This window comes from Triturus cristatus, chromosome 9 (assembly GCF_964204655.1).
Source record: "Triturus cristatus chromosome 9, aTriCri1.1, whole genome shotgun sequence".
Lineage (NCBI taxonomy): Eukaryota > Metazoa > Chordata > Amphibia > Caudata > Salamandridae > Triturus > Triturus cristatus.
This window is the reverse complement of record NC_140592.1, coordinates 580601277-580613339: the sequence shown is the minus strand read 5'-3', so window position 1 is coordinate 580613339 and position 12063 is coordinate 580601277. Positions and strand designations below refer to the sequence as shown.

The 12063-nt window shown below is 46.1% G+C and overlaps 1 protein-coding gene across 1 annotated transcript in view; it reads left to right on the top strand.

Annotated features, from left to right (window-relative positions):
• Positions 1 to 12063, top strand: part of LOC146798344 (WD repeat-containing protein 20-like) — a 116441-nt gene that overhangs the window by 57381 nt on the left and 46997 nt on the right. Inside the window, exon 3 of the mRNA XM_085625607.1 lies at positions 1004 to 2266. Coding sequence (XP_085481733.1) covers positions 1004 to 2266 — 1263 coding nt within the window. The remainder of the gene's footprint in view (positions 1 to 1003; positions 2267 to 12063) is intronic.

The window sequence follows — 12063 nt, the reverse complement described above, 5'->3', positions numbered from 1 at the left end:
TTTCAGTGAATGGTTGCATTCAGGGTCTGCTTGTAAATCTACTAACCTCATCCTCGAAGCGTGTTCCGAGCTTAAAGGAGAAATTCAACATTTCTTCCATCACTTCAAATCCAACATTTCTTCCATCCATTCTCATCCAGCATTTCTTCCATCCCTTCTCATAACCTACCTTCATTTTAAAAAGAACCATTCGCAAACCATCAACATTTGTTTATGCTCAAGAAGCAAATTCTCACTCTAATCAGCAAGCTCTTATAGGCAGTATGCCTTGATCAACAACCCCGTAGGCCTCTTAGGAACGCGCTGATCAGTAAAGTGCTAAATTTACTTATATTCTCATTGCAGGTCTATCCTTTCCACTTTTAGGCAAGTGTTGTGAGACTAAATTACCCGGTGTGTAGAGTTGCTCAGATACCTTTATTTATTAAATCATTTATCCTCCTTTGATAAAATATTTTCCATCATCACCATCTTTGCACAGTTTTGAAATTCCACAGGATGTAAATGTTTTACTGATAATGGTAAATAGATAAATATTCTTGCCATTGCCTCACTGTTGTACTTTTGGTATTAGGCTACAGTGTTCTTACTACACTCACTTCGGTGTGGTAATGATTTGACACCCCCTCCTTTTTTTTGGGGGGGTGATCATTAAAGGAGAGGGTTTATGTTAGTCATATCTTCCCAGAAAAGAATCTTTGTGCTATCTGAGTTACCTGCCTACACCTACAGTTGCACGTGATCAACGTATTATTCAGATATACAGACTTCTTCCTATAGAAGTATATGTTAATAGTTGCAAGAAAATGTTGAACTCTTTTTTTCGGGTCAAAGACCCCTGCATCACCTCATACAAGCTCATGACGTGTCTGAATTTTCTTCACAAATTAATGAATTCAAATGTCCTTAGGCTCTTAGTAGCCCTGATGCATGTTATTTAATAACCTTCCTGTTCGTCTTTATTTACTGTTCTCTTTTTTTTCCTTTTTTATATTTTATTCAGAGGCTCATTGATAAAACAAAGCTAACTTGCGTGAAGTGGATCCCAGAGTCGGAGAGCCTGTTTCTCGCCTCGCATGCCAGCGGCCACCTCTACCTCTACAATGTTGATCATCCTTGCAGCTCTGCTTCCCCACAGTACACTCTTTTAAAGCAAGGGGAGGGATTTGCAGTGCACACCTGCAAAAGCAAAAATGCCCGCAACCCACTGGTAAAATGGGCCGTTGGTGAAGGGGCTTTGAATGAGTTTTCCTTTTCACCAGATGGTCGATACCTAGCCTGTGTGAGCCAGGATGGATGTCTGCGGGTCTTCCACTTTGATTCCATGGAGTTGCATGGCATGATGAAGAGCTACTTTGGAGGACTGCTTTGTGTCTGTTGGAGTCCTGATGGGCGGTATGTTGTCACTGGTGGTGAGGATGATCTTGTAACTGTGTGGTCCTTTAGCGAGGGACGTGTCATTGCCCGAGGCCATGGTCATAAGTCCTGGGTCAATGCAGTGGCGTTTGACCCATACACTAGCAATGTGGAAGACTGCGATGAACCTGAAGAATTCAGCGGAAGTGATGATGACCTAAATGATGCCACACACTTTAGCAGAGTGAGGACTAGCAGTACACTGTCTCGTCTTTCAAAGCACAGCGCCAAAAGCAGCCCCTCTGTGACGTATCGATTTGGCTCTGCTGGTCAGGACACCCAATTCTGTCTCTGGGACCTTACAGAGGATGTACTGTACCCGCACCCACCTCTTTCCAGGGCACGCACTCTCACAAACACCTTCAGTGCCGGCATACCACCATCAGTAAGTGGGGGCAGCAATCTGGCTAATGAAGTGACTGCCACTGTTCCACTTATTCCCCGTTCCCTATCCCGCTCCAACAGCTTGCCACACCCTGCTGTTGCAAGCGCCAACAAGAGCCATGTGACTGATGGTGCTATTCCGTTCAGCATTGGGAGATTTGCTACACTGACCCTGCAGGATAGGAAGGACAAAAATGCTGACAAGGAGCACAAACGCTATCACAGCCTTGGCAATATTAGCAAGAGTAATGATAAGATCAACATGGCACCGAGAAACAAGTTGGACACTACCAAAATCCTGGGTACTGGGCTATGCCCACGTATCAATGAGGTGCCACTCCTGGAGCCCCTGATATGCAAGAAGATTGCCCATGAGAGACTGACTGTCCTTCTTTTCTTGGAAGATTGCATCATCACTGCATGCCAGGAGGGGTCACTGTGCACTTGGGCCAGGCCGGGAAAAGCAGTGAGTAATGCTTGCTACCTCTGCATTGTCTTATTTTAATACGCGTTACATATTTTAAAGCACAGCTTTCCAAAGCTTTCCAAACTTTTTATGTTGGTGATACACCTTTTAGACAATCTTCATCTTGCGACACGGTATAGCGAGTGAGCCCAAACCACCTAAGGGGTGTTCGGGGGGGGGGATCTCCCCCGAGAAAAAATAGAAAAAATAGTGGGCAAATGGTGCATTTTCAATCAAATTTGAGAAAGCAGGAAGGTTAATAAAGCAATTGTGAATCTATTCTAACAAAGACAGTGACTGGCAAAACTGGGTGTAAGCAAGGTTAGGTTTGTGCCTGAAACAAGAATATAATCATGCACACATTGACACATGCCCCAGTGATTTACGGCACAAAAAGGGCGGGTGCACGCACTGCCAACCCTTCAACCATGCACAAAGTCAGCCTGCTGCCTTGCTGAATATGAGTTATACGAAAATCCGTTCAGGAAGGGGGGAATTGTGAGTGGTAAAACAATCGTGCAACTTATACTTATCAGCCGGTCTCTGCGCAGTGAACTCAGGTGGGACCGCTTTCCTCAGCGCAGCGCACCAAAAGGCACATCATCCTTACATCACTGTGCCTTACTATCCATCTCTCGCTCCCTCTCCCTCTCCCTCCCTCTCCCTCCCCCTCCATCCCCCTCCATCCTTCAGTCTCTCTCCCTCTTCCCCTCCTCTCTCTCCCTCTTTCTCTCCCTTTCTTCTCTCTCTCCCCATCTTTGTCTCTCTAGCCCTTCTCTCTCTCTCTCTGTCTGTCTCTCTCTCTCTCTCTCTCTCTCTTTCTCTCTCTCTCTCTCTCTCTTTCTCTCACTCTCTCTCTCTGTCTGTCTCTCACTCTCTCTCTCTGTCTGTCTCTCTCCGCTCTCTCGCTCTGTCTCTCACCCACCCCGCCCCCCCCCCCCCCAATATCTCTGTGGCACCCTTTCGTCGTTACTCTTCTCTCAGGAACTTCTTGCCGGAGCCGCCCCTGGAAAAGCATTGCCTCTGCTGATTGTGCATTACAAGGAGCCGTTGATTCTGATATAATTATTAAGTGCAACTACTGAGAAATAAATTCAACAAAATAGACAGACATAAAATGTTATGTAACGTTTCGTAAATCAATGCGGAGGTCATAGGATAAAAAGCCCATAGACCTGAGGCTGGACAGAGTCCCCGCCTCTCTGCTAACGCCTGAGTTTTCTAAGTAATAAGATGCAGCGCCTTGAACCAGTGAGCCAAGCAGAGACTCCTTCCGACACTGCTCGGAAGCTGCCATTGCCAGGTGTCCGACAAGGAGCAGGAATCCTGTTCGCAGCAGCCGGTGCCCCCGGCTGGCTGAGGCTGGCGCTTGACAGGCGAGACTGGTGCCTGCTGGGCCCAGGGTGGAGGGAGGCGCTACAGAGCAGGTTAACAGCAGACACCCCCCCTCGCCCCCCCCCCCCCCAGCGTCATACAACTCAACCTCCCTGAATGCACATAATATTGGAACTAAACAAGAACGATCGCCTGGGGCCTAAACAGAGTTTTAAAAGTTCGAAAATGTACCTGGGGAGCAGAGGAGGCTCGGTGGTCACTGCACGCTTCTCCTTCCTACGCCGTACTGCGTCACTGAATGCAAGAGCATTCGCCCTAATCTGGCCGCAGACGTCATCGGCGCGCGACACACCCACAGATGGGAGGCGACACAGTACCGTGTCGCAACACATTTTGGAAAGCTCTGCTTTAAAGGGCTGTTAGACTCCCATGTATCCTTGGAGTGGACTCTGAATATCAGAAACTGCTTGACAAGAGTAAAAAATAATGGGGTTATGGTATGAATATGACCGTTTTAATTGATATGATTTCTGGTTTGACAGAAAAGGCAGAACAATGAGACTTATCTTGGCACCGAATCAAGGTGATAATTTAAAGAAAAGAGAGGAGTTAGAGTGGTGAGATTGAGGCCTCCTGCAGCTTGTACTTAATGTTCGACCCCTGCTTATCCAGGAAAGGCCTAGATGGGTTTATCTTGGTAGTTGGGCATGGTGGGAATTTTTTTATGATTATGGGCAGTGGTCTTTAACCTTTTGTCTTCTGTGGACCCCCAATTAATAATTACTGGAAACCGGGGATATATGCTGAATCATAAGTGGAATCTGAGGACCCCTCACTGAGTCATTACTGAAAGCCCCAGGCCCCAGCCTAAGCATTTTTGATGATTTGAACCGCAAAGCAATACATAAGAGATGCAGAAACGATCATTCATCAAACAAATACACAAATTATGAAATATCTTATTTAATTCACATACAATTAAAAACTTAAATTTTAATGGGAAGGTTGGAGTTTTTCTAAATTCAATTGAGTCCACTCTTTGTCCATACTTTATTCTGTTTGATACGCTTGCCCTTCTCCCATGGTCAATCTGAAGATACTAACTTAAGTTTTAGGCTCTAATTTGAAATGCCTTCAAATTTCCAGAACTTTGAAAAATGTTCATTGTTACATTTTGCTTCTTTATTTATATACACGTTATTAATCTGTTAATATTATTTAATTTTCCAAGCAGTCACTAACCACCCCACCCCCCCCCCCTCCCCCAACACGGCTTTGCGGCCCCCAGGGGTCCCCGGACCTCAGTTCAAAGCCACTGATCAAGGGGATTAACTGGAGCAGTGGTAACTGTTCATACTTTAGCTACTTGTCTCCGTATCATTTGTGCTCGGTCTCCTTAATTCTCTCCCCCTTCTCCCTCCATCTTGCCTGGCCACACCCCCCTTCTCCCTCAACCTTATTCTAACCTGCTCACTCCCCCCTCCTCGCTCCTCTCTCCCCTTCCATTTTCTCCTTTTTTAGGTCTCGCCTTGGCAGCGCGTGCGCTGCATGCGCTGTCTCAGCGAGTTGTCTCAGCGAGACCTAAAGTAATCTGGATGTTGGCTCAAACTCCATGTAATTTCTTTTTCCTCTTGTGATTGGTTTACCTGTATCATTGCTGTTGTTATCTAGCTTTCGGTTTGCTCTTGATCCTATGCTGACTTCCGTGTAGTCCCGAAGCAGTGGCGCCTAACTACAGTTCTCATCCGCTCTGCTCGCACTTGTTTTAATTGCGTGCAGTGTGCAGAGTTGTTTATTTATTTTGTAGATCACCCCCTGCGTCTAACTGGAGACGCTCCTTTGTGGGATCAGCCTCTGTAACTACAGCAGCAGCATTGGATGATAGAATTGTGCCGGGCGGCCGCGCTTTGTTTGCCATAAATCACCTCATTTCCCTGGGGCATCCCCCACCACCTCCCGCAAGTCGCAGCTGCTCCGACAGAAGAATGCTTAACAAGATGATTTTAGAGGGACGGTGGAAGCATTTACAAATAATTTAAGAAGAGCCCTTTCTTGGCAATTAAAATGCTTACTGAATAAAAATCATTTTTGGCGCATTCGCTCATCGGGTAATATCGGCACTGGGCCGCTGAACCGTTCACGTAATCAGAAGTGGCAAGGACGGGCACATTGGTGCCAGCGTCCCTTAAAAGCACACTTCCGAGCCGCTTCAGGAAGACCCTTGCTAAACTCGAGCTAAACGCGGGGTCAGAGTCCTGGTGCGGGACTAGAGCTGCAGAGGAAAGACTCTCCCCTCTGTGAAATGAGCGCGGACAGCGTTGCCGGCTTCAGTGAGCGCGGCCGAGGTCGCTCGGCTCTGCAGCACAACAAGGGCCCTCTCTCAGGATTGCGGCATTTACAAGCGCTTTGGGGTCGTGGGCCGCGGACAGCGCTATACTGATACCAAATTAAACTATAAAGCCCTGAGAAGAAAGCCTGCGCTGAACGGTAGTCAGGGTGTGCTGCGATGATACCTTCCCCCTGTCACAGGCAGGCGCTACTGGTGACCCTGTACTCAGTGCGCTGCTTCCCCCCCCTACTTCTCACCGACCCTCACAGCCCACAGACCTGCAGGTATATTTTCTATACAGCACATTCATCGGGTAATATCGGCGCTGGGCCACTGAACCGTTCTAGAACCGGCCCTGGCCCAGAGTCCCTCCGCTTCTGCAGTGCGCTCTCCAAAACATTATCACTTTAGTTTTGTAGTGCCTTGTGCTTGCTTCAGCCCGACATAAAGGGAGCTTAGAACGATTCTTATTAACCCACACGCATGCATTGTTGAGAAGGAGTGAATGGATTGATCCAGTAATCTCCTCTGTTCAACACTTTTCCATGCAGCGCAAATGTTTATCACGACTGCCAAGTTGTTGATGTGTTTTCTCTGCTGTATTTATTTTAATTAAGCATTATATTGAGGTTTACTTAACGCAAATGTTGGTTTGAGGTAAACAAAAAAGTGGAGATGTGACGTAACAACCAGAGCTACCAAAGCGTCCGCTCAACATCCTGTGATTCTGGGCAAATCACTTAAAGCGTACGGGGAAAGCCTCGGTGCTACAGTAACGGGGAGCTGATGCAGTGAGTGCAGTACCACCGGTCACTGGTATAGCCCAAGAGCCTGAAGTACGTACCGGGTGGGTCAATCTATGCTACAGAGCCGAAATATGAATGCAGTAACAACTGCCCACTGCTGCCCTATGACTCAAGGGATCCACGTGTGCGAGGGCAGCTAATCGGTGCTGCAGAGCCGAGCAGTGAATGCAGTAACATCTGATCACTGCTGCAGTGCGAGAGCTCGACGTATGAGGGTAGCCTGCCACTACTAGTATCAGAGTTGAGGTATGAATGCAGAAACTTCTGGCCCCTGCTGCAGTGTGAGGGAGGTTCGATAGGAATATAGACACAACATCACTGCTTTTTGGTGAGCGTTGCTCGGTTAGGTGAGCAGTGACTCTTCCACCCCGCCCCTCCCCTCCCCTCCCTTTACTTTGATTGAGAAGAAGAAAAGAGGGGGCAAGATGGCGTCTGAGTGAGATTCACATCACTCACCTCCATTCCGTTCCGCTGGCTTACCGAGCTCTGTGCCGACTGCGGGTTGTTCTGGCGAAGGGCAGCTCCGGTGATGACAGGAGCGATGCAGAAATGAAGACCTGAAGGTTTGATGCCGATGTGTGGGGGAGATTATCACCCGCCTGCTGCAGGTTGCTGATCTCCGACTTGGCTGAAAAGCGGTGCAGCGGGAAATTCGTGGGGTCAGAGTGACCCAGATAGAACGTGAGAAGTGGATACCGGGGGGTTGCAGAGCTCATTGCTGACTGCGGGTCGCTGGTCTGGTGTTGTGATGTCAGGAGATTATCATCCGACTGCCGATCGCTGATCTCCGACTTGGTTACAGAACGGTACGGCGGAACGTGAGTAGTGGATACCGAGGGTTTGGGGAGGTCAGGCTGCAGGCAAGAAATGCGAGGACAGCCGGACCCTTCCTATTCACGCCGAGTCAGAAAATGCAATGAAATCCAGGGGTTGCTTAGGAGCGGGGGAGCAGAGACAGAGAAAGATTGTGGCAACTACCCCACAGAGCTCATGGCTGTGAGAGGAGGTTGTGGTAGGGCGAGGTTAAACACGATAGGCATATCTCGAAAGGAGATTGCCCCTAAGAGTGAGATGGAGGCGAAGAAGACAGATACTCGTGCCAGTAAAGGGGCCAAACAAGAAAGGGGCAAAGATAAGACGAAGGCTATTAAATACTCAAAAGTTACAGATTTGAAAGGTATGCTGCCGGGAGGGATGGGAGAGAAAAAACAAACTGCAATAACTTCTATGTTTTCCCCTATTGACAGTAACAAAGGGGTGAGAGCGCCAGGTGCGCCACCGAAGGAAAGAGATTTGGACACCCAGGAAGTAATGTTCACTGAAAATCGGCCATCTTGGGGGTCATGCGACGAAAACACGGTCCTGGGGTCTCCTACGGAGGATCGCCTGAGAGAGAATCCCGGAATCGGTAAGACAAGGGAAACTGGACTTGAACAGCTTCACCGGATAGCCAATGAAGAGGGGGCTATTCCAAAAAAGTCTTATGAGGCAGGTTATCTCTCCCCCGACTCCATGGAAATTTTTTATTCCCTGAACGAAGAATCGGCAGAGTCAGTAGATTCAGAATTCGGGCTCTCTGGCAGCAGTGATGGGATGGAAGAGGATACCTCTACAAGTGACCCCAGTCAACCGGAGGAAAAAAAGATACAGAAAAGGACCAAACGGGGGTCAGAAGGGAAGAGACATAGCCACAAGAAAAACCCAGTTGAGGAAGGAGAGCTTGGATGGGACTACTCAGCAACTCAAATGCTATTCCTTAATAGCCCTAAAGGAGCAGAAAAATATCCAAAAAAACAACAGCCCGATCAGAGGATGGAACCGATCCGGGATGAAACCCCAGAAACCTCCTTGTCAATGATCTTGCTGTCATTAAAGTTTTTTCAGGATGAGATAAAGACCGAAAATCATCCAGCACGGCTTGCCTCAAAGAAGCTGCAAGGCACTATGCGCAAGGTCGGGAAAACCTGCACTGAGATCGCAGAGAGGTTGGCCATGGTGGAGAAACGTACAGAAGATCTAGAAAACACGGTGGATACACAAAAAAACAGACGTCCTCACAAGACAGTATGGTAAAAGATAAGATGTGGAAGCTGGAGGAAGCAGAAAACCGCCAGCGCCGGAATAACCTGAGACTGCTGGGAATTCCGGAAAATATTGAAGGAGAGGATATTAGGGGGTTCACAATTAACTTATTGAAAATTCATTACCAGAACTAACGCATTGGGACTGGGATAAGGAAGTTCGACGGGTGCATAGGTTTCCCCTGTCGGCCCCCAAGCGTCCTGCAAACTCACAAGGATATCCACGTGTGATTCTAATATACTTTGGAAACTTTTTACTCCGACAGGCTGTTTATGATCTGGCCAGACCCAACATGAAAAGGAAGGGGGAAAATTTCTCCTATTTCGCTAAACCGAATTTTGCACATGCCACCGTGAAAAAGAGATGGAGACTCAGGCAGCTCATAACCCCTTTTCAAAAAATTGGTGCATCAGTTTTTTTACAAAATCCGGCTAAACTAAAAATTATTCATCAAGGACGGAACTTTTTCTTTACATCCGAAATACAAGCACAAAAATTGCTAGATGAAATTATAGCAGGAGGGAAGAAATCTACTGAGACTAAATGAGAGAATTGAACAGTAACTAATCTATCTCCCTTACATATAAACTGGATGGAGCATATGGTAAAGTCGCGGGAGAATGGAGGGAGTGGGGGACAATTCAGATGCTATCACACAAGCTCAGGATTGAGCTTGACTGCCTCAAGAGGGGTGGGGGAAGGGGGTAGGAGGAGGGAGTGAATTTACAGTCTGGTGGTGGGGGTGGGGTGTCAGGGGTATAAGTATTCAACAGATATAAAGCACACAATCAGGATAAACAAACTGTGGGGCATTAAAATGTATAAAGGTCAAGCTGAGTATGAATGGCACAAAGGGAAGATAAGATCGATCGAGGAAAAGGGATTTAGAATCTTAAATGGCTAAATAAAAAATTCTGTCTATTAATATTTGTGGCCTTAATGACCCGAAAAAAAGACAGAGTGGCGGTCGGAATAAGAGCAACAGGGGCTGATATTATCTGTCTCCAAGAGACACATATGGAAGGGTCGCAACTACATCTCCTTAAAACTCTAGGATATAGGCTGGTTATTGCCACTACGCAAGCGACAAAAACACGGGGGGTAGCCATTCTTGCTACAGGGAGGGGTATGCAATTTGTTAGATCTGCAGCCGATAAATATGGTAGATGGACAATCACGGAATGCCAACTTAACAATGGGAAAAAATTAACTATATGCTCCATATATGGTAATGTCACAGATGACCCAGCTGTATTTGAATATATTACTAATGAACTGGCTCACTGGCCACTTCCACTGATTGTGTGTGGAGATTTTAATCTGAATTTGCCATGTGATTGGTCATTAGAGCCGGGATTTATATATAAAGGGAGGAAACCTAAGGTATATCAGGCCCTTAAAGAACTATGTAATACACACGGTCTGAGGGACTGTTGGCAAGCAAAACACCCTAAAGATCCAGGTTACACCTTTTTCTCCAATCCACATACTAAATTTGCCAGATTAGATTATGTGTTTGTAACTAACGCCATCATTTCAGACTGTATAATAGACAAATTACCACGAGTGTTATCCGATCATATTCCCCTAATCATGAGCTTTAACAGTGGGAAAAGGAATGACGAACAGAATATGTGGACATTCGAAAGGGCATTGCTCTTAAATAAAGAGTACTGTCAACATATAAATAAGTGGATACCTGAATTTTTAGAGGATAACTTGGGAAGTACCTCAATAGCGATAGTCTGGGACACTCTCAAAGCAGGAATTAGAGGAGAAACTCTACTGTTTTCATTAAAACTTAACCATGAGGCTAAATTAAAAATGGGGATGCTACAAAAAAAGCTGGCTGAAGTAGAGGATTGACTGATAAGGGTGGTACAAGAAGGCCAGAATGTCGAAGGGGCACTGACTAGGGTAGCGTTGGCTAAAAATAACATTATCGACATATTTATGGAAAAAGCGATATGTAAGGCCGTAATGAATCGGGAGAATATGTATGAGTTGAGCGAACAAGTGGGGCATCAACTTGCAGTGCGTACAAGACAACAAAATACAGCCAATATGATTATGGAGATCAGAGACCCAAAATATGGCCTTAGAACTGACCCCAAAGAGATAAGAGCTGCATTCCAGAGCTATTACCAAGAATTATATGAGGAAAGCTATATTCAACAGAAAGAGATTGAGGAATATCTCGATCAGACATCAAAACCAAAGTTGTCACAAGAGGATCGAGTCAGTCTGGATGTAACACCACTATGGGAGGAAATATTACTGTCAATAAACAGCTTAGCTATAGGGAAGGCAGCCGGGTTGGATGGTATACCAGCAGAGTTTTATGTTAAATTCCATAAATCACTAAAAGGGATTTTAAGTGACTTATTCAAAGACATCCGCCGGGATCCTGGGCTCGCGCCAAAATTGTAGTTTTTTTGAAGAAAAATAAAGACGCGGCAGAACTTTGATCCTATCGCCCTATCACTCTAATAAATTGCGACTCTAAAATATATGCAAAATTACTTGCCAGCAGATTAGCACCAATCATTCACAAAATCGTATCGAACCGACAACCTGGATTTATCCCGGGAAGATCAACCACCGACCATGTACAGAGAGTGATCACACTGTTTGACATTACCGAGATTGCAGGAGACCCTATGGCACTTATATTATTAGACGCAGAGAAAGCCTTCGATAGGGTCTCCTGGCGATATCTTTGGTTAGCAATGTCGAAGTGCGGTATAGGGGAATCAAGCTATTCAAATGTTATATATAAATCCAGAAGCAGTAGTAATGGTGAATGGGGCAGTATCAGGAAAAATAGATATAACCAGAGGAACAAGGCAAGGATGCCCATGCTCCCCCCTATTGTTCGCAATCTTTATTGATTCCTTTATCCATAGACTTGAAAATAATCCAGCAATCCCACCAATAAAGTCCCCAAATGGCGACACAAAGACCTTAGCCTATGCAGATGATATTGCTCTGGTTACAAGCGACCCAGGCACAGCAATGAATGCGATGGAAGAGGAGGCAAACTTTGGGAAGGTATCCGTGTATAAGCTGAATCAGGATAAAACCCAGATAGTTCTTAATGATAAATCCATGAGCAACGGCGATCGGGTGGTAGAGAGTGCCATCTATCTGGGGGTAAATATAACGGCCAATCTGAAAAATCTGGTTAAGATTAATCTAGATCCGCTTATAAAACAAACCGAAAAAGACCTAAATAGATTAAATAA